At 42.0% G+C, this 23,410-nt stretch overlaps 1 protein-coding gene across 1 annotated transcript in view; it reads right to left on the bottom strand.

Moving 5' to 3' along the window:
- Nucleotides 1-11,293: 11,293 nt before the first annotated feature.
- DCAF17 (DDB1 and CUL4 associated factor 17) overlaps nt 11,294-23,410 on the bottom strand; it is a 28,635-nt gene continuing 16,518 nt past the window's right edge. The window contains exons 11-14 of the mRNA XM_060257310.1: nt 22,024-22,111; nt 19,438-19,521; nt 14,847-15,002; nt 11,294-11,602 (exon numbers count right to left, since the gene is read on the bottom strand). Coding sequence (XP_060113293.1) covers nt 11,414-11,602; nt 14,847-15,002; nt 19,438-19,521; nt 22,024-22,111 — 517 coding nt within the window. The 3' untranslated portion in view covers nt 11,294-11,413. The remainder of the gene's footprint in view (nt 11,603-14,846; nt 15,003-19,437; nt 19,522-22,023; nt 22,112-23,410) is intronic.

The following is a 23,410-nucleotide window of genomic DNA, read 5'->3' as shown; positions in this document are numbered from 1 at the left end:
ACATTTTAAACAGTCTCTTCCACAGAATACCATTCATACAAATTCATTCCAACCACCTTTCTAAAAAATACAAACTACCTCATACATACTGTAATTACTAAGCTTTAAAAGTTCTGACCAACTTACATATCTCTATCACATATAACCATCTATCACATCTATCATACACTTACATTCATACACCTATTCAATTATAAAAACTCCATTACAACTACTTTCTCTTTTACACACTAATGCTAGCAAACATCTCATTCCTACACACAGTCATTTTATCTCAGTCAGAAAATACACTGTTTCATTCTTATTCATTTGTGCACGCTGAAATTATCATATTTATGCAATACAAAAGCCTTTTCTTTTTATACAACGTTGGTCCGTAAAGTACTATTTACAGGGTTAGAAGCCATTAGTCATTAACACTGTTGAACTTTCCAAATAAATGAAAGGTTTGGCAGCAGATCACGTCTGTGTTATAAACTTAGTCCTGTGCCCTGTTTGTTTCATCCATCGCAAGCAACTCTTCTTCTTCCTCCTGCGTAGTCCTAACTTTAAAGTAGATAACAATGCCCTCCCCGTTACACCATCTGAAGCCTGAAATACTGATCTGTTTCGTTGCACTATAATGTCTGAGATCACGCGCCACCGGAATTTGATGTGATTCTCCAGAGGTTTGCTAGAAACAGGTTGTAACTGAGGCCTTTTAGCAAGGGCTTCGGGTGATAAGTCCAGCAACAATAATATGCGCTGCCATTATATAAAATTTCCCGCCTTTGTGCGTCTCTCAAAATGGCGTCTCGCATTGCTGATGCATTAAACTGAGTCCAAATGTCTCTGGCTGCCACAGGACCTAGTCTGTAAGCATTAGTCACTGATATAGCAGCATCACCAAATGTCGTAAAAGTTTTTTCGATCTAGTTTTTAATGAATTTATAAGTGGAATCGTTTTCCTCCGCCCTTTCCTGAAAGCCACGGGCTTTTAGGTTAAACGAACGCCAGCGAGCTTCCATTATGTTAAGGCACTCAGTAACCAATTTCTCAGAACACTGTAATGCCTTCACTTCATCCTGAAGTGTTAGGACTAGTTCGGCATTGTTTTCCGTGATTTTAGAGGTCTCTTTTAATTCATTAGAAAGAGTATCCAACTTTGTGTTAACAGGGACTAAGAGCTGTGTCATAGAATTTTGAAAGAATGCATACAAGTCTTCACGTAAGTCTAGTAGATCCTTTCTTGTGCTTGGCGCATTGTCCCACTCCAGAGCCAGACAAGGAGAGCTGTTACCAAGTTAGGATTGCAAGACGTTTGATCACCCAGAGTTTTGGAAATGCCGTTTGGAGAAAAGAAATATTTTACCGTCTGACGATTTCGCTACTGTTTTTGCTGCTCTTCTGGTGTTTCCTTTTTCATATTCCCAGGACTCAAAGATGTGTCCGCTTTGATTTATATCCAACTTAATAGGGGAGAAGGTCAGAGCTGTCTTAGGATGTGTCCGCCATCTTTGAGCGACGCTTTGCCCCCCCCCCCCATTTATTCAGCTTTTTAAATGAGAAAAATTGGGAGTGAGTGGGGACTTCCAAAGGTAAATGTGCACAACTAAATTTTGGAGTTTCGGACTTATTCCCCCCCCCCCCTCACAAGGGTACTAAAATATAGGGCCTTTTTTGTAGGAAAAGCCCAGCAGGAACTCATTTTCATATTAGGCCACATCCCTTGACATTACCATTGTTTAGCATAGGGCTTTTTTGTAGAAAAAGCCCAGCAGAAGCTCATTTGCATATTAGGCCACACCCCTGAGCCCAACCCAGCCAGAACTGCGTTCCTGCACGTTCTTGCTCAAAAAAAAAGCCCTGCTAAAATGTATTGAGACCAGAGGCAGCTGCTATAGTTCAACTATTTATTGTGCACATAACAGGAACAACTACAACAGGCCCCAAACAGGCTGGAACTGGCTACCTAACTCACTCTCCAGCAGGTGGCTCTACCCCCCGAAACCTACAGTGATTCAAACAGTCCAAATACATAACGGGTACTACAACAAAAAAGACCCTTTAAATCAGCTGTCAAATTCATTTGTTGTGAGGGCTGGATCTGACATAAATGAGACCTTGTTGAGCTGAGCCATCTCGGGCCGTGCCGTGTGTGTCCCTATTTAAGATTAGGTAGCAGAAATATAAACTTTATAAAGGACACAGACAAATGCAATTAAAGGGTTTAAAAAAACTTAAAATAAAACATGCTTAAAATATTAGCACTGAAAGGTGCTTTCCAATTTTAAAAAGTTTTATTAGTTTCAGAAAAAGTAGGAGTAGGGAATAGAGGGGATAGAGAGTACAATACATTTTAATCTTATTCTGTATAAAGATACTTCCAAAGAATACAAGCCTCCATCTGCAATACTTTCTTTACATAAATTGTCCCATATTATTATCTCTAAGCTAAGTATAATCAACATTTTAATATTTTATATTATAAATCTTTTAGTTAAGATAGCTATTGTTTTTGACAATTCCAGTAGAGGCGATTTTGTAATATAAAATACAGGAAAAAAAGAAAAATAAGTTCACACCAGAGAAGAGTCTTGAGTGTCTAACCAGGCATAGAATTTCATCCAGTATTTTCTTGCTTCTTCCTTAGATCTCCCAGCCAACAGCTGGGATAGAAAATCCAGCTCTGCTGTTTCCAGAATTTTTCCCACCATTTTCTTGGGAGTTTCCTGAGATTTCCATCTCTGTGCCAAGAGAATCCTGGCTGCTGTGTTGAAATGTGCCAACAAATGTCTCATTTCTTTGGAATAGTCCTCAGGAAATATATTCAATAAAAATAGTTCTGGTTTGAATTGAAACTGTGTCTTCATAATCTTCTGTAGTATTTCGAGTACCATCTTCCAGTAACCCTTCACCGTCTCACATGTCCAGCACATATGATAAAAAGAACCAACCTGTTTAGTACATTTCCAACATTTGTTAGACATATTAGTATAAACCTTACACAATTTCTGTGGAGTCAAGTACCATCTATAAAACATCTTATACAAATTTTCTTTAAAAGTTACTGACCTAGTTAATTTAACATTGAACTTCCACAGTCTCTCCCATTCTTCTAATGTGATATTGTGACCAAAGTTTTTTGCCCACTGAACCATACAATCTTTTACAACTTCGTCGTGTCTTCATCTGAAGTAAATATGCATATAATTTGGAGATTAGCTTTTGCTGTGGACACAAAAATATTTTATCAAATTGATATTGTTCTGTATTGAAACCTATCGTCTTGTCTTTGGCATACCTAGATTCAACTTGCATTCTCAACCACCAGTTCATTTTGATGTCCATATTTTCCAATTCTTCTCTGGTTTTCAGCTGATTATCTTTTCCCAACAAATCATATCTATAATTCTAATTTGGTTTTAGAAGATTTGGATGAGTAAATGCTTTTACTGGAGAAAGGTGTTTTCTTTGTGTCTCTCCCATAGGATCCAGGGAGCTGGGTAAAGGAAGCTCTGGCTCTTTCCTTCCTTCCCCAGGAGATGAGGATGGGGAGGAGCTGCAGCCAATAGAAGGAAGAGATGCTTGGCTCAGTAGCTCTGCTGTGAAATGGCAAAGCAAGCTCTCCCTCCTTCCTCCCCAAGGGAGGAGCCTCAGCCAATGTGTTACTCTAAGTGCTTTGGGTTTCCTTTTTAAGTAGGGAATTTAGCAGGAAAATCCGGGTAGAGCTCTTAGGAGCTGGAATCTTCACCAATGATACGGAGTGCAGGTGAACAGAAAGAAAAACTCCAGTCCGAGGTGAAATTTAAAATGTTTACTTAAATAAATGTAGGTGTATGCAATTACAATCATTCATTAAAACACAAACTATATAGCCACACATACAAGACCTATGGAGCAAAAGGGGTGAGGGATTGTGAATGCCTGTGAAGGACAAACAGGGACTATACTACCTGTCCAGGTACGCAGAGATCTATTGGAACTTGAATATGTAGATATGCACTACCATCGTGCCATGTCTGAGGGGCCCCCTTACTTAGAGTCATGTGGGGGGGGGCAATCTGGTTACATGTGCTCAGACTGAACAAGGAGGAGTGGCTTGCTCTCATGTTTATAATCTTTAGAGGGGATGAGGCCCTCCCAGAAAAGGGACTGGCCTGTGGTGGGCAGTGATGTGTCTTTTCTGGATACCTGCTTGGTTGCCCACCTCAAGGCAATGAGTAGAGCTGACCCTGGTCACCTGACTGGATCTCCAGGTAAAACAACAGTGGGGCTGGTTTAGTAATGCCTGCCCGATAGCTTACAATGGGTCAGGATATGTGTTAATTGCTTAGGCAATTTAGCAAAAGATACCCTGAGGAAGAGTAAACTTAGAAGATAAAGGATTTATATAGTGTCAGACATTACCACAGGAGTAGACAAAAGACAAGCAGATATGCAGTAAGGAGGCAAGGAGATGGCCACTTAATCAGTAGTTGAGGATTAAGTTAGGAGTCATACTTACCAGCAGACCCCATTGTCCTCTTACATTCCATTTGGGCCGGGGAGAGGGCCAGACCAGGATAGGTGATAACCAGAACAAACTCACTGCTGGTTCTACTCCATTTTGAATTGAATATTTCCTTGGCCTGTTTCTGGTCAGGATCCATTTTGTTTCTAGCACTGGGAGCCCCACTCTTTCTCTGAGTATTGGGGTGCTCCTGTATAAGCAGGCAGTGCCTCTTGGTCACAAATGGAGAACACAGACTTTGCTCTGTAGCTCCTGTGCAATTGAGCAAGCCTTGCAAAGCAACCTGTTATGCAAAAGGAAGCAGAAGAGAGGGAGAAGGAAGCAGATGATGGCCAGTTGCTCAGGGGCCTGATAGGAGCTCCCCAAGGGCATGATTTGGCCCCTGGGACGCATGTTTGACACCCCTGCTTTAAATGCTTTTTGCAAGTGCGGACTGTGTGTGCCTGAACTCCAAGCAGTGAATTCACCACTTGGAGTTCAGGTGTGTGGCCAGCAGCCTCCCCTCTCCCTCCCCTCCTGCAAGATTTAAAGGGTCCTCCAGCTGATTGATGGGCCATGTGCTCTGATGATTAGCTGGAGAGCCCTTTAAATATCTCTGGAGGGCAGGAAGAGGGGTGGCCACTGGTGGGGGCAGGGCTTCCTCTGCTGATCAGGCGGCTGCCCCCACTTGGGGAGTGGCATCCCTAAAAACATCAGTTGTATAAGGTAATTTCTTCACCTTGGTCTTGTGTATTGAAAAAGAGCTGTGTGCTCAAAATGCACTGGCCAGACTTATAATCAGCTTTCTATGGCACCTTTTTAATATTTCTTTCATACATTATTCCAAAATCTGTTCATTTTAATTCTCTGCTCTAGGACAATTTCCTGCAAGAAGCATTTTATATTTTCTTTGTTCTTTTTCTCCATTTTGAATTGTTCTGTTCACATATCCTAGGAGAAGCTGCGGCTTGATTCTGTGCAGGCCCTTGAATACAATGGATCTTCTTACAAGTAAATATACATCATAATGCACCTTGAAAGATGAAAAGGCAGCACATACCCTATAATCGTTGTATACTTGCCAGAACTCTCCCTACCTCATTTTTTCCCCCTTCAAAAGCACCCTGAGCTAAATGTATGTTTCTAAACTGAGCACTTATATCTCAGTGGTAAAAAGATCTCACTAGGAAGTAGGCCTGTTTTAAGAGACATTTGGACTGGGAAAAGCTCACTTGCCACACATTTGTTGAAGAAGCAGAGTCTGTGGGAACAGAGACAACTCTAGATACAGATGCCATGCTGGTCGATCCCAATCTAGAAGAGTGGCACCCACAATTTGTTACCCAAAATAGGCTTGCCAACATCCAGGTGGGGCCTGGAGATCTCACAGAATTGCAACTGAACTCCAGGCAACAGGGATCAGTTTCCTCAGAGAAAATGGCTGCTTTGGAGGCTGGGCTGTATAGTATTATACCCACTGAGGTCCCTCATCTCAAGGCACCCCTCCCCCAATCTCCAGCAATTTTTCAAACTAGAGTTGGCAACCCTAAGAAAAGCAGACCTCACTTCCCTTGCCCCTAAGGATGGTGGGTTGGGTTTCTGACTCCTATAATTTCTCTGCCCCCCCCTTTTTTGGTATAGGTACATGGATATGGATTGAGGACATCCATTCACTTTGATCAGTGTAGTTGCTGGGGCCAGTTACTCTTTCTCTATCAGCCTAACCTACCTCAGAGGATAAAATGAAGGAGAAATTGATACTATAAGCTGCTTTGAGTAATCATTGGGGGCGGGGAAGTGGGGAATAAATATCAAATAAATACGACTAGCTGCTCTGACCTGAATAGCCCAGGCAAGCCCAATCTCATCAGTGTTGGGAAATTTTGTGAAGGAAATTGTTTAAAATTTCCTAGACAGTTCAATGGACCACTTGATCGCAAAAGAAACGGAGAGATCTTTAGTACTGAAAAATATATATTTTATTTCTAAAGGGATGGAGACACCACGATGAAAATAATGCTATAGACCACATCCTTACTCTATTGCTAACAAGCTTGGTACTCCGTCGGCTCCCCACAGATCCGAAGCTGCCATCTGCTCTTTTTTAACCATTGTTTCCAACCCTCTCCTTAACATTCCATCAGCTCTCATCTCATTGGCAGTGAGCCAGATCTCCCTTTCTGAGTCAGCTAAACAATACTAACTGGTAAGCATATTTAACCCTATAATGACTGAACTTAGACATTGTCTAGACATGCAATATAAATCTTCAAAATTCCAACAATCAGATCTCAGGAGCATGGCCAACCCTGGCAAGTATTTGGATGGGAGACCGCCAAGGAATACCAGTGTCGGGAGGCAGAGGCAGGCTATCAAGCCACTTCTCTGAACATCCTCCATGCCCCAGAAGGAGTCAGCAGAGATTGCCATGACTTCCAGGCACAGGCATACACACACAGAAACAAATGCAAATAAAATAAGACTAGTTCTTGCACATATGCTCACACTCCCTTGCAAAGACTCTGAGAAGTCATGTTTGTTATTATGGGTTGGACTAACCTAGTTTTGGAAGCACATTCTCATTCCTCTTAATAAAAGGGAGGGGGTGTCGCCCCGTACTGCAGCTCAGCAGAAAGACTTAGTTGTGGCTTCTGTAAAGGCTGATTCAGGCTCTTAACTTGACCTATCACTCCCCTTGTTTTGAGGTCTGCAGATAACTGACTTGCAGCCTCTCTGTTATACAGTTGTTTCCTCCTTCCTTGCAGAGCCTCTTCGAACAGCAAAGAAAACATGCATGATTGCCTTTGAGTGATTCTTTTTCTCCATCACTGTGGAGCCCTGTTGGAAGGGACTTGGGTTGGGAAAAGTCTACTTGCAATAACCCAGGAAAAGGGCAGCCTCATTAATATGAGGGCTAGAGCATCCTTTTCTCATTGAATTTCAAAGCACCCATCTACGGTCTTTTTTTAAAAAAAGGAACCAGACAGAAAGTGTGTGAATAACTGGGAGCATGGAGGAAAGAGCCAAAGGTATTTTTATCCAACTTCACTTCAAGGTTGAATGTGGTATCAGATGTCTGATGCGACTTACTGCAGGAGAAAACAATAAATGCCCTAGAGCCTGGCCTCAGATTCAGTGGGAGCTCTCAGGAACCTTCCTGAGAGTTCCACCTCCTTGTCCACTGAATAGTACTGCAGCTGCATAACAATCCCTGGATGAGCTCCATCACCTATTTTTCTGCAAAATGACCCCTGCCTAGAGCCATCATTGTGACTTCATGCGGTCATCTGAATGTTTCCAAAGACCACCTTAAGCTGGCAGTTTGAGAAGTAGCTGCAGACGGAGACATAACAGAGAACTGTTACAGCAACAAACACCTGAGCCAAATTATTGCGGTTGGCTGACACATATTCACCGAATAGCACCTGCCGCAAGAAAACAAAAAGCTATGTTAAGGGAAGGCTTCGTAAGCGGCATAAGCATCCTTCAGTCTGAGTCTCGTAATTTGGTCTTTCAACAAAAATGCGTCTTAGTAATAAAAAGGACACCTTACCAGGACAATGTAAGGCAAGTACAAAAATTATTAGATACAGGGCTTTTTTTGTAGCAGGAATTCCTTTGCATATTAGGCCACAAGCCCCTGATGTAGCCAATCAGTAGACCCTGTATGAAGAGCCCTGTAAGCTCTTGGAGGATCGGCTACATCGGGGTGTGGGCCTAATAAGCAAAGGAGTTCCTGCTACAAAAAAGAGCCCTGATTAGATACATAAATTAAGTAAATTATTAAAGATAAATAATTAAAGACTGACAAATTTTGTGAGATGCACTGGGCATTTTAAAAAAAATCCCTGGATACTTTCTTTCTTTAAGGATCAACTACTATAGAAAGAATGCCTAGTGACATTTGATTCTAAAAAATGAAATAAAAACCAATTTTATACCTAACAATTCCACGCATTCCGGAAACCACCAGTGATACTTATGACAACCTTGTTATGAGTCCATGCAGGAGTCATTCCAGGTATTCTTAAATTTTAAACCTTCTGCAGTGTGTTGACTTGAGTGTCAGGCATCAACATTTTATCACTCATATTCCCAGTTATCACCATAAATGAACACCCAGCTCTCACTTTTTGCACATATGATAATCTTGTCTTCTCTCTATCCATTAGCCAAAGTATTTCTCCAATGGCAATGATCAGCAAATAACGTTTGCATGGATTTAAATAATTCAGAATTGAAATATTGTCCTGTGAAACTGTTACTGTTAAATAAATTAGATCAGCTTAAGAGCAGGCACTGATTTTTGCTTTTCTGGCCCAAGTCTGGATGACAGTTTTTAAGTTCTCCAGCTCTTGAGCTGTCAGGCCAAGCAGTTCTGCATGCTCAGGCTGAAACGAGGCAAGTAAGAAACATTATTTATAAAGGACAGCTCAGCAATTTATTCTCTTCGCGTAAAGAGCAGCGCTATTAGCATGTGCAAATAATTCTGTAAACCCAATGCAAATGCAAATATTTTACAAGTTCAGGAATGAGACCATCAATGCTTCTTGCTAACAGAAGAGGTACATTGGGAATGGGAATCCAACAAGAGTGAGAATGCACAGAGGTGGCTCTGGATATTAATGCTATTCCCCTGTTGCCAAAGCAGGAATTCAGGCATCCATATGCTGTTAGACAGGGACAAAGAAACTGAACTGTGAACAAAATAAGGAATGGAAGTAGGCCAGAGTGACAATTTTAAATTCTTCCATTCAAAATGTGCTCATCCATACATGCATGGAGTTTGTCCCTACACAATATTTTAAATCTCTCCTTCTCCAAACCCATTCCCTTCAAGAAAATGTTTTCAGAACCATCTTGGCCTGATCATCTAGTCCTTGGCCTAATTGTCCCCTGCATCATCCTTACTATTTTATTACCCATTTGTGTACATCTAATGCTGGCTGCAAGTTCTCTGCTTAGAGGCCCACAGCTCTTTTGGACTCTGTGTATCATCTGGTAAACAAACATGAAACAGTAGCCAAACTCAGTGCAAATTATTCTATGAATAAAAGCTTTGCATACTGTATTTATTCTATTTATTCTATACCACATAAATTAAGGTTAGGAAAAGTATAAAGTTACAAACGTCTACAAAAGTACAAAGAATGTTATGCAATCTAAACTTTTGTTGCTTTACTATGAGACAATTTAAAAGGGTATATTCTTTCCATTTTGCCTAATTTTATGAAATCATTTCTAGTGAAATAATTATTCACAATACAGTCATTGAAAGAGTAATTGACTAATTTTTTTTTATTTTCCTGTTCCCCACCACAAAGGTTGTATGTTACCAATAGTGGGCTAGAAACTGCTTCCTTAGCATGTTTACTCAGAAATACATTCTGCAGTTTAGGATTGCAGCCTTCCTAGGAATAGTTTCAGATACAGAAATATATTATCCTATATAAAAAGCTACTCCAAAACAATTCAAGTTATGTTTAATTCATTCAATATGACCTACTCTGGTTACCTGCAATGCATCTCACTCAAACTCCTGCAGGTCTCCCCACAGGCACGAGGGCTAGTAAACCGAGTGGGGATCATTTGCAACAAATGACACAGAAGAAATGTGCGTGGAAGACAGCCTTTTGCCCACATGAGTCTGCTGACTTCTAGCTAGAAGTTATTAACCAATAAGAAGTAGCTTACCATGCCTACCTGGTTAAAACTTGGGTCAGGGCCTTTGGGTGGTGGCCCCATGGAATCAGCTGATACCTGACCTGAATCTTCATTGCACTGAGGATGCAGGAGAAGGGGCATATGTGGCTTACCACACTTAAATGGAAAAGAGGTTTCCTAGTGAGGGAGGAAAGAAGGATTTTGAGTCCTGAATGAAAAATATATAGGTTGCCAGAGTCTGGGAATGGCTGGTTTATGTAAAATGACTGTTTATGCTTTTGAATTCTTCTATTTACATAAAAGGTGAGAGATACATTTCAATACTTTAAGATACATAAATAAATACAGGGTCAGAGCCCAAGAACTGTACAGCTCTGCTTGTGCAATGAAGATATCCTGCCTCTTCCTTGCTGTTGCTCCCCCCCGCCCCCCATGGTGAAAAATGTCAAATCACAACTGACTTACAGCAAGTGGGCTGTTTAAGACAAAAGACGTTCAGAGGTGGTTTGTCATTGCCTACCTCCAGGGCTTTTTTTGTAGCAGGAACTCCTTGGCATATTAGGCCACACAGTCTTGATGTAGCCAATCCTCTAAGAGCTTCCTGGGCTCTTAATACAGGGCCTACTGTAAGCTCCAGGAGGACTGGCCACATGAGGGGTGTGTGGCCTAATATGCAAAGCAGTTCCTGCTACAAAAAAAAGCCCTTCCTACCTCTATGTAGTGTCCTTGGGTGGTCTCCCACCCAAATATTATCCAGGGCCAACCCTTCTTAGCTTCCAAAATCTGACAAGAGGCTTCCTTAATCATCCAGGTCTGCCCCTCGCATAGCACCCAAAGAGCTACTGTGGAGGAATAGGGGACTTCTTCTGAAACTGTGTGGGATGTGAAATGGAGGGGGGAAGAGAGCTGTTGCTGGACTAGGAGATCAAGGACCCCTCTCCTTGTGTAAACAGAAGAGCCTTCCACCCATGAAAGGAATCTCTTCGGATTCCAGACAGGGCCTGAGCTACCTGAATAGCTTGTACATCCTTCTGTCAACAGAAACTAGTGCAGGAAAAGGGGTCTTTTCACATATCTCCTTTTTTTGTGTGTATTGTCATGGGCAGTAATAATGTCATTACATGTAAGTAATAAATTGCAGTAAGATGGTTTAAAAAAAAATTCTCTTATCTTAAGGGATTCAGGTGGAGTTGGAATAACAGTTATTAACTAGCCCAGTGTGGTTTACGGCTTTTTGGATGCTGTCTGTAGCAAAGCCTCTAAAACAACAGGGGGTCTTTAAAAACATTCAAAAGTCCTTCCCATTTTTTTACAAAAACGTCGCTCCCTTTTATGCTTCCTGATGTCTTCGCTCTCTCTTGAACTACCACAGACCATTTGGTAAACGTAACAGCTGAAGATCCTGTTGGGCTTTTGTTCTATGTGCAGCACCACGTTTCTGTCGATGTAAACTTCATGGCTGTAAGTCTGAAGGGAGAGAACAAAGTAAATAGTAATTTTCGTTTCTGCTAGGTAAGGGAAGGGAGAGGTACAGGTAGGATATGCAGGCACTTTGTGGTGAAAAATAAAACCACAGACATGACCTCTCCTTGCAGATTATAACCTTAAGTACGGTACTTGCTTTGAGTAACAACAAAATACATCTCTGGTCACAAACTGCTCTATGGAATGTTGTCCTGATGTGACTGCAACGTGTGCGACCAGGTATTGTGGACAAATTACTGTTTGTTCCCTGTGCTGAAGGACAGACAGACAGACACTAGAAGTCTGTCAGCTTGGCTGCAGAAACCTTCACCCCCACCCCCTCTCAGCATACTCATAATAAAAATATCAAGATGTCAACCTTCAGGTCACCAATCCCAGAGCTGCCCTGAAGCCTCAAGGGGGTCTCCCATGAAATAAACAAGTTCTTGCCATCATGGGACTGAAACTAGTCTTCCCACAATATGTAATGCATTACCCTTTCCCAACAATTCTGCCCAACTTCAGGAGAAAGGGAGAGCTGCAACCTCCATGTAGAAGAACAAAGAAGAAGATTTTGATTTCTACCCTACCCTTCACTCGGAGTCTCAGAACAGTTTACAATCTCCTTCCCTTTCTCTTCCCAAAAAAAGACAACCTGGGAGGTAGGTGAAGCTGAGAGAGCTCTGAGAGAACTGCTCTTGAAAGAAGAGCTCTGAAAGAACTGTGGAGTGGGGAATCAAACCTGGTTCTCCAGATTAGAGTCTGCTGCTCTTAGCCATTACACCAAATGGTAGGCTAATATGCACGTGAGTTGGAAAGCTGCTACAGAACAGAACTCTGCTGCTGGAAGAGGCAGAAGGAAATGTTTTTGCCCATTTCCCCCTCCACGCTGAACCTCCTGACCTGCAAGGCTTTTTAGTCCATGTGGGTGCCACAATCGGGAGAATACACTTCCCTGGGATAAGAAAGGGCTGTTGGGGCAGGGGGAATGTGAAAAAGATATGCAATCCTCATGTCTGCAGGCTGCCAGATTCAATCCTCTTTATCATAAAAAGTTCTTCATGAACACATCTGAATGCTTCAGGTACTGTGGTGCAAATATAGGACTGGGGAATGAAGAGGGCTGAAGAGGTTTGCAGAGGCTGATGTTCTTTCTATGTAAACCAAAGAACAAGGGTCTACAAATTTGAGCTCCATGGCTGTTGTCTTTCTCTCTTTGGCAAGCAAGTGCCAGGAGGATTGGCAATGTGGCTGAAAATGCCCCCAGCTCTGACTGTGCTAGCCTAAGAACAAATTAGGAATCAAGTCACAACTTTAAGACCAACAAAGTTTTATTCAGAACATAAGAGAAGCCATGTTGGATCAGGCCAATGGCCCATCCAGTTCAACACTCTGTGTCACACAGTGGCCAATATATGTGTGTGTGGCCAATATACACACACACACATATACATAAATATATATACACACACACACTCTGTGGCTAATAGCCACTGATGGACCTCTGCTCCATATTTTTATCCAATCCCCTCTTAAAGCTGGCTATGCTTGTAGCAGCCACCACCTCCTGTGGCAGTGAATTCCACATGTTAATCACATGTTAAGAATGTAAGCTTTCGTGTGCTTTAAGCACACTTCATCAGACGAGGAATCAGGTACAGTGAGCAGAGCTACATACAGCTGGTAGGCAGTGGTTTAGAATGCAAAATGGTACAAATTTAAGATCCAATGACAAATTTAAGATCCAATTTAAGATCCAATGAGCAAACCTTTGATCTGGGTAGCCTGAGGTACTATTTGTTTACATTACTTATAGCCTGCCTTTCTCACTTGAACTCAAGGTGGATTACACAGAGTGAATCAATGCAATCAACAACAGGATGGGGCATTCAATAATCAGTGCAAAAGGATTAGGATCATAGAACCAACCAGAAGTCAAAACAGAACTGAAGTGATTGACATGACACCAGTGATGCAGAATTCCACAGCAGGATTCTAGTTCTCACAGCTGTTTGTCAGCTCTTATATTTGTATGCAAATTTGCTGCCATTCACAGGTCTTACCAACTGCTTTAATGCAACCTCAGCTATATTTATCACCCACTCGCTTATGTATCTTGTCTCTAACTAGCTCTTCCTGGCAACTAACCTCCCCCACCTAGATGGAAGGCTTGAAGAAAACTGTTTCAATATATCTGAAGAAGTGGGCATGCACAAGAAAACTTATACCCAGAATTAAATTTTGTTGGTCTTAAAGGTGTCACTGGACTCAAACTTTCTTCTATTGCTTCAGACCAACACGGCTGCCCACCTGAATTTAGTACACCGCAACTCCTCCTGAGGAGGAGAGCCAGTCTGGTGTAGTGGTTAAGTGTGAGGACTCTTATCTGGGAGAACCGGGTTTGATTCCCCACTCCTCCACTTGCACCTGCTGGAATGGCCTTGGGTTAGCCATAGCTCTTGCAGAGGTTGTCCTTGAAAGCTGCTGCGAGAGCCGTCTCAGCCCCACAGGGTGTCTGTTGTGGGGGGAGAAGATATAGGAGATTGTAAGCCACTCTGAGTCTCTGATTCAGAGGGAAGGGCGGGGTATAAATCTGCAGTCTTCTTCTTCTTCTCTTGAATAGTTCAGTTTTGCATTGTTTGCAGTAAACTATCAGAGCAAGAGCCTTCCTGACCTCCTTGGGCAGGCTGTTCCATGTGGTGGGGGCCGCAATAGAGAAGGCATGAAATTGCTGAGCAGACAGGTTAAAACGGATAAAAGGAAGTACTTCTTCACCCAAAGGGTGATTAACATGTGGAATTCACTGCCACAGGAGGTGGTGGCAGCCACAAGCATGGCCACCTTCAAGAGGGGGTTAGATAAAAATATGGAGCAGAGGTCCATCAGTGGCTAGCCACAGTGTGTATGTGTGTGTGTGTATATATATATATATATATATATATATATATATATATATTTGGCCGCTGTGTGACACAGAATGTTGGACTGGATGGGCCATTGGCCTGATCTAACATGGCTTCTCTTATGTTCTTATGTGCACAGGCAGTTGTTGGTTTTGCCCATTTGCTGACTGACACACATGGAAGACCCTGCTCCAATGTACAAAGCTGTTGCGGCAGAGCACGATCCTTGCAGGCACCTTTAGAGGTTTTTGCAAAAGGAATTTCTTTTGGACCTCTCTATTTAGAATGTGAATGACACATACAATGGCACAATGAGATACATAAGCAAAAGACAAAATACTCACCACATCCCAAGGCTCCGCAAAAAGAACGCGCTTGAGTCGCGTCCCGTACTCATTGCAATGGAAGTCCAGATGAGCTGCTCCATCACTGCCTATCTGAGTAACTGCCACGACAGACAGTAAATCCAGTTCATCTTCATAGTCTACAATTTTGAAAGTCTTAGTAAAAAAGAAATTAAATCCCATTACTGAGCAAGTGAACATTTTTTAGCTAGGTGTTTAAATGCTTCCTTGCCACAGTGCAGAAGAACTCAAGAGGCGAGGAAGGTAAAGGTTTGTGATTTATAACAGTGCTTTCGTTTGCAGGCCATTCATAACATCACCTAGAGCCAGGTTTTCAGCTGCCACCATTATCTGTTCATAAACAGTAAGTGTTTAATCAGAATCTTAGGATAACGTTGTACACAAGGCAGTTTTATAATATGCCTTATTTGGGGGGAAAAAAAACCATGAGAAGAAGGCTGAAGGAAATACAGAATAGTAGTTTGACTGCTACTATTCTTATTATTCTTGTCATAACTTTCCAACAAGAATTACAAAATTATGAAAGGTATAAATTACAAGACGGACCCACAAGGAATTTGCAGGGCTGAGGAAGCAGCACCAACAGGAAGCAGGGAATCCAGCAGCAATGTTTGGGGAGGGCAGGGAGGTGGGCCTGGCAGCAAGGAGGCCCGGAGCCATTACAGGCCCAGCAGTTGCAGAACGGTCTTGAAATTTGGTTGGACTTAACCTGTTTCCAATGTATTTAATCAATGTTTTCAGATTTTTCTGCAAACCTGGGCTGTCTCCCAAGTTTGCAGGAAAATCTGTTTCTGTGTCAGTGTTTCCCTCATTTGTGGATTTAGATATCTGCAGATTGGGCCACACATTTACTATTAGAATATATATTTTTCTACTGGCAAATTAAAAACATTGATATATAAACACAATAATAAATAGCATTACTATACTCCATGAACAGAAAACAAACATGTTCTGTACGTTAACAGTGGGAAAAGAGTGGAACTGTATTCCTCAGAACCCTGAGGTAGTTTATATATCCCAGCTATTCTGACGGTGCATAGACGGTGAATTTAATAGGCAATATGGAACATTCAAACGGCAATTCTTGAAAGGTGCCCCAGTGCTTAGGTCTGTGTGAAGGCAGAAATGTAGGCAGACATTGGCTCCCTTTATTTAGAAGAGCAGGCGAACATTCTCTGCAGAATGTACATTGTTAGCTATAGGTGACTGCTTTCAGGTGGGCAGCCATCAATACTCCCTCTAAGCTGTGGAGACTTGTCAGCAAAAATTCTACTTCATGAACTACTGGCAATAAAGTTGTGAGCTACTGCATAAATTAGTTTGTTCTGGGGCCATTTTTCCTGAGCTAAGACAAAGATGTATGAGTCAGAGGCTAAAAAACTGTGAGCTATCTCACATTAACTTAGCTTAGAGGAAACACTGGTAGCCATGTTAGTTTTGGTGTAGCCAGTTTGGTGTAGTGGTTAAGTATGTGGACTCTTATCTGGGAGAACCGGGTTTGATTCCCCACTCCTCCACTTGCACCTGCTAGCATGGCTTTGGGTCAGCCATAGCTCTGGCAGAGGTTGTCCTTGAAAGGGCAGCTGCTGTGAGAGCCCTCTCCAGCCCCACCACCTCACAGGGTGTCTGTTGTGGGGGAAGAAGGTAAAGGAGATTGTGAGCTGCTCTGAGACTCTTTGGAGTAGAGGGCGGGATATAAATCCAATATCTTCTTCTTCTTTATTTATTTGATTTATATCCCGCCCTCCCCGCTGAAGCAGGCTCAGGGTGACTAGTCTGCAGTAGATGAGCATGAATTGAGTCCGGTAGGATCTTAAAAACCAACAACATGGTGGTGGCGGAGGGCTATAAGCTTTTGAGAGTCAGAGTTTCCCTTGTCAGATAATCTTGTCAGTCTTTAAGATACTACTTGACTCGAATCTTGCTCAGGAGACCGCTTGCAACATGTCTTTGCTAACTTGATAGAATTCAGTAAGATTTTACATTGCAATCCTTTGCAGAGCTACTCCAGTCTAAGCCCATTAATTTTAGTGAATTTAGAGTATTGTTATTTTGCTTAGGATTTCTTGCGTATTCTCTCTTTCTATAGGTACCTATACTGAGAGAATGAGAAAGCTGATTGTGGCGTAAGATAAGAGATGTTGCAGATAATATATGCAGTTAAGGAAGGAAGAATAATTAGACAACAATTAGAGGTGTTAGTGTGCATAAGATGGTGCATGTGCATGTGGGGAGCGGGGGGTGTAAATAATGTAGGAAAATAGTCCATAACTTAATTAACATTAGCTCTTAATATCCAGTATATTTTATTGACTGTTAAACAAACTTTTGAATTAGTCCTCTTCTCCTCCACCTTTCAAGTCAATTCAAGAAAATATTTTTAACAAACAGGTAATCCAACTGAGTTTTTTCCAGCCGTACAATCAAAACGGCAGGTGTACTACGGATAAAACTTTGCCTGCTTCTGTGATTGCGCAGCCTCTCTTTTAAAAAAATCTACCCATCTATCTACCTATTGGTAACGGAATATAAATAAACTGTATGTTTTAAAGGCCACAGAGGAACCAGTGCCATGTATTCGCCCAGACAATATTCATTTCCATGGAAACTAGACTGAAAATGGTTTCCAGAAGCTGAGGAATTAGAATTCCTGTGGCTGTGTCATTTCAGCTACAGTTCCTGATGGAGGGTGAAGAAACGGGTTTCCAAAAATAGTTACTAATGATGTAGGGGGGGAGGGGCAGCGGATGGATGGTTTATGATGCTCAGATCTGTAGTGTCTTTCCAGTGTTGTTTACCGTCTTGTCATGAACAGCATGCTCCCAAATAATAAGTAGCAGGCAATGTAGTGGGTGGTTAAATTGGATATTTACATAGCCAACATTTTTACCAGTCGGCTAAGATTTCCTGTATCTCCTTTCATGGTATTTCAGACACGCCCATCCTCAATGACTGAAATTTCATTAGCCCAGCACTCCTGGCAATACTGCTTATGCTATTTTTTTTTTTAAAAAAACTTGTGCATGTAACAGCTGCATGTTCAGAAAAAAAGTTTACATTTCTGGAATCAGGAATTGATTAGCTAACAAAGAGATTTGCTCTTTTTTTGCCTATGTGTGTAATGGATCCCTGACTCTTGCATTCCAGGCCAAGCTCAGAGAAGGGCTTAGATCCTGAGAACCCACCAACAGCAAAAGCTGTTGGTTCAGGATATTTCCCACCTTCCCTTCCCCACTGGAGCCCTTTCTGAACCCTGGGAGTTTCTTGCTGGGGTCAAAGGACTTGCATGTACTAACTGCAACACTCATTGAACAGATGTAACGGGAAGGGGGAAAGGGGAAGACTCACCCTTTCTTCCTCTTGCAGTTGTAAAGTTCTGCTCCCACAGGGCTTTTTTTTGTAGAAAAAGCCCAGCAGGAACTCATTTGCATATTAGGCCACACCCTCTGATGTCAAGCCAGCCAGAACTGCATTCCTGTGTGTTCCTGCTCAAAAAGAGCCCTGATGCTCCCAGAACAGGAAGAGAAGAGCAACTGTGGTCACTTCCTCCTCCTCACGGTAGCTGCCCAGCTTGCAATGCTATCAGAGAAGGGCCTGGATCCTATGAATCCACCAGCAGGAAGAGCTGACAGCTGTGCTTTCTTCCTCCTCTCCACTGAAGCTGCCTGACTTTCACGGTCATTACCTGACAGTATATTTTGCCTGATTCAGAAAGGGCCCCAGAGGGATTGCTGAACCCCAAAGTGGCAAACAGCATCTCCCTGGGCATGTAAGAAAGGGCCACCAGAACTAAGCACTGATGTAACCCGTCCTGCCCTTCTTCTCATGATCTGCCTAGGTTCAAAGAATTAGCATTGCTGTCAGATGGCCATCAAGCCTTTGTTTAAAACCCCCCTAAAGACGGAGAGCCTACCACCTTCCGAGGAAGCCTGTTCCACTGAGGAACAACTCTTAACTGTCTTTAGTAGAAAACTCTTCTAATTTCAACCTGTTGGTTCTGATCCAACCTTCTGGGGCAACAGAAAACAACTCCGCACCATCCTCTATATGACAGCCCTTCAAGTACTTGAAGATGGTGATCATATCACCTCTCAGTTGTCTCCTCTCCAGAGTAAACATATCCAGCTCCTTCAGCCTTTCCTCATAGGACGTGGGCTCCAGACCCAGGCACCATCTTTGTTGACCTCTTCTGGACACATTCCAGCTTGTCTATACCATTCTTAAATTGTGGTGCCCCAAACTGAACACAATACTCTAGGTGAGGTTTAACCAGAGCAGAGTAAAGCGATATCATCACTGTGTGTGATCTGGACACTATACTTCTGTTAATACAATCCAAAATCAGATTTGCCTTTTTAGCTACCGCATCACACTGCTGACTCATGCATGTAAAACTATGTGTAAAACTATGTTTTTGGCTGTTTACATTAGGAAGTTATTAGAGGCATGAACAAGTAAAATTTCTCCTAATGTACATGCCTGGCACATTAAAACAAAACAAGCCAACAAAAAAAACCCCAGAGTAGTTCCATTGGCTGGCATTCAACAGTTTTAGAATGTCAGTTACCTCTCGTTCCGGATCATCATCCAGTAAATTAATACGCTTCTTTACTACTCGGCCAGAAGATGTTACTGTTACAGAGTTGTTAACCTTGAGAGCAAAAAACAACAACAAGGATACAGGAATAAAATCAGACCATGATAACAAATGGTAACGCCAATAAAAGGATTCATTTTGTTTTTTTAGCTAAACATGGATGCCAAACGGGTTTATAGCATTGTTGTTGCTAAAGGACAAATTAGGTAATGGTTTTAAATGATTGAAATGCTTCGGAAAAGACAGTTAGAAAATACAGATATAGATCCGTCAACGGAGCCAGTCTAGCGGTTTAACAGAGTCTTGTGGTTAAGAGTGCCAGACCAGGAGCTGGAAGATCAAAGCTGGAACCCCTACTCTGCCATGGAAGCCCTTGCGACAGGCCATTTCTGTCAACTGAGGTGACCCACACAGTCACCTATGATTTTACGGGAACTAGGCTGATTCATAGTGTTGTTGTAAGGATGAAACAATCTAATTGACTTTGGGTCACCCCTGTGGTATAAGTGAAGTAAATAAAATTAATATTTTTAAGCACCCTCCCCCCTAATACTTAAAGCATCTGACAGAATAAAGCAGTCTGTTCTGTGCTATTCCAGCAACAGTACAGACTACCAGCTACTGTACACTAGAGATGTAGCTTTTCGGCTATGCTGGGTATTTATAGCCTGAGAAATTATTGCATGCTCTCTTGAGTTGAAAATTCTTTATAACATTCTGAGTCTGAGATTCCCTTGTTTATTCAATATTAACTCAGGAGCACCATTCAGCCATTTCTCATCCTCTCTTTATTAACTATATATTTTTTTCTCCCAAAGCTATAGAATGTACCAAATTTATTAAAAACAGACAGTTCATTCTAACCAAGGACACAGTCAAACGGCGTACTATAATACCATGCGCTCAAGGGTAGATCAAATAACATGTCTCCTCACTTTGAGTCTGCAGATTTACAACCAGTTTTTCCTCCCTTCAAATTATCACAAATTCCATCCATTCCTCCCATGGAAACAAGCAAACAAACAACAGGCAGAGAGAAACAAACCAGGGTTGTGGTGGTAGTGGTGGAAATTGCCATTAATTCACAGCTGACATATGGCACCTCCTCAGGGTTTCCAAGGCAAAAGAGACATTCAGAAGTGGTTTTCCATCGTCTGTGTCACAACCCTGGAGGTCTCCCATCCATATACCATCCAGGGCCGATTCTGTTTAACTTCCAAGATCTGACAAGACTGCGCTAGCCTGGGTTATCTATGTCAGGATAACCAGGGTTATGTAGTATTTATAACTACTGGAAATGACCCACCCAATACTGTTGCTTTAAAAACAATAACAACAAAAGAACCCTGTACCTGAATACTTTAACTATGCACTTTAAAACTTTACTGCAAAACAGTGACATTCTTGCAAAAAAAGCAAATTTTGCTCCAAACTCAAAATGTATCACCACTTTGTACATTAAAAGAGCCTGAATGTTTTATTCTTTTTAAAGGGCTTTCCACCCTTTCTTTCCCTGCTGAGTCACCACAACACAGCAGAACTCAACACAACACAGGGAAAGGGAGGGGAAAAGGGGGTCCAGCACCGTGGGGACATGTCACAGGCCAGTGGGTGGAAAGAGGAGTTGCAGGGAGTCACAGCACAGTGGGATTTATGTGGATGCAGGTCCCGACACACTTGCTGTTGCTATGCAGCTGGTGAAAGGAATGAAACCCCTTGTGGATGTGTTTAGAACATACATTCTCATCAAGAAGGAATTTCTCAAGTAGCATCACCACCTTCTCAGTGTAATCTATGTATCTGTGAAGCTCATGTGTGTGTTTGTGAGCTGATCCATGACTCTGCAAAACATCAGGTCTTCAAGCATAAATAATAATTGTTATTTCATCATGAGCTTCTAGGGCTTTTCAACACTGACCTAAGTGTTTTGGGCCTGCTTTTAAGCAAGTTATTTCAGGTGGCTGAAAAGCAACATAAAGCCAGACAGCTCATAGCCTAGGCAAAGCCCTAAGTCCATCTACTGCTATCACCACAGTTGAGTCATATACTCATATACCTCCTCTGATGAATCTCAAACTATCTCCCTTGAAAAACAGATCCAATTAAACTCTGCTCTGTTTGCTGAAGGGATCTTTGCTCCCTTCCCCTTTCCACTGCATTAAGAACTCATTTCTGAGGGACTGCAGAACCCCCAGGAAGGATGCTAAATGAAGCTGCACCAAAAAGGGGAAATCTGTGGGAAAATTCACCTGTTTTTGTTCCCTTTCGTGAACTCTCCCATTTGTGTTTTGTTGGATCCAAGCCACGGTGTTTGAACAGACACTGGGCAATAAGCTAAAGTTCTGTGGTGTTTAATCAGTGATAAACTGCTAAGATATAGAAATCCCTGAGTGGCCCAACTGCATGTGTGAACCAGCCTTTAAGTGACAGGAATCTGCCTATCTTTAGATGTTCTCAGTTTGAGTCTGGATCAACATCCTACAATATAGTGAAAGTACAAATATTTTTTAAAAAACCCAGTACTGTTTTTATGCAGTTTTCTGGTTATATTCTCACATCATTTTCCCTGTGGGCTTCAATGATGAAGTCTTCTTTGACTTCCTGCTGTTCTGTGACACTGTCTGTTTCCTTGAGTTTCAAAATTCTGTTGAGGGGGAGGGAAAATAAAGAAACAGAGTCACAGTCACAAGAAGGCCTGACATTTTCTCCTGTCAAGCATTAATACTGCATTTACTATACAGTTCTATTGCCAAAGGAATGAGTTATTCTTGAAGGGATTTTCTGCACAATGGAATCAGGTTACACCATGCTTTTAGTAAGCACATTTTTAGCAACTTGTCAATGGGTGGTGGCACCAGAATCTATCCTGCATTGGACTCTTTCACTCAACTTATTTTTAGAGCTTACCACTGACTCTAAGAATCAACCCCCCCCCCCAAAAAAAAAAAAGACTCAGAAAGCTGTGCACTGGCAGTAGCAAAGGACATGATTCACAATACATTGGGCCTGGACCTGTTCTGGTTCTGATTCAACCACTCTACCAAGTCAGTCAACTAGAGGCAGTGTTATACACTGAGGAGCCACTGTGGTGCAGTGGATACAGCAGTGGACTAGCACTCTGGGTGCAGGTGACATGAGTTTGAATCCCCACTTCTACTATGGAAGTTTGCTGGGTGACCCTGGGCCCATCATGAACTCTCAGCCTGCCTCACAGTGTTGTTGTGAGAGAACAGAGGAGGGGAGAACAATCTTCTAACTTGCTTTGAGTTCCAACTGTGTGTGTGTGGGGGGTGGAAAGCTGGATAGAAATAAACAAAAGCAAAAGCAAATCTGTTGGCTTAGTGGCATCTGAACTGCAAGGAGGCCTATACAGTCAATTCAGCTTGGCTGGCTTGTGGATTACATCCTACATCTGAAATAAAAATTCAGGAAAGCAGTAAATAGGACCGTAAGTCCTGCAATGAAAAATAAATAAGTAAGTATTTGTATTTCTGATATTAGGCCAACTGGAAGCATGTAAAAATGCCTGCTCAGCACTCAAGCTCTGACAGTGTAGAAATCAATTTTGAAATTATCATAGCATATGCAATCTTGATTTAAACTTGAGATGAGTTGATGCAACAGGGATGGTAAACACTAGAGCCAAATGGAATAATCAATGTTTTCTTCCCCCCTGCAAAGGAAAATATTTCTATGTCTTTCACACCTATGGGACTGGATATTAGAGCGTAAGAGCCCTGTTAGTCCATGGATATAAGCATTTTTCTTCCTGTACTGGCCATCTGGATGCTTCTGGGAAGCCCATAAGCAGAGCTTAAAAGCTACAGCTCAAGGCATAGCCTCCAGAATCTGCCAGTCAGAGATATATTGCCTCTGGAAGTTCCGTTTCACCGTGATGGCTAATACCTATTATGGACCTATCCTTCATGATTTTGAAAAGTCA

Source organism: Heteronotia binoei, chromosome 16 (assembly GCF_032191835.1).
Source record: "Heteronotia binoei isolate CCM8104 ecotype False Entrance Well chromosome 16, APGP_CSIRO_Hbin_v1, whole genome shotgun sequence".
Classification (NCBI taxonomy): Eukaryota; Metazoa; Chordata; class Lepidosauria; order Squamata; family Gekkonidae; genus Heteronotia; species Heteronotia binoei.
This window is presented reverse-complemented; position numbering and strand designations above follow the sequence as displayed.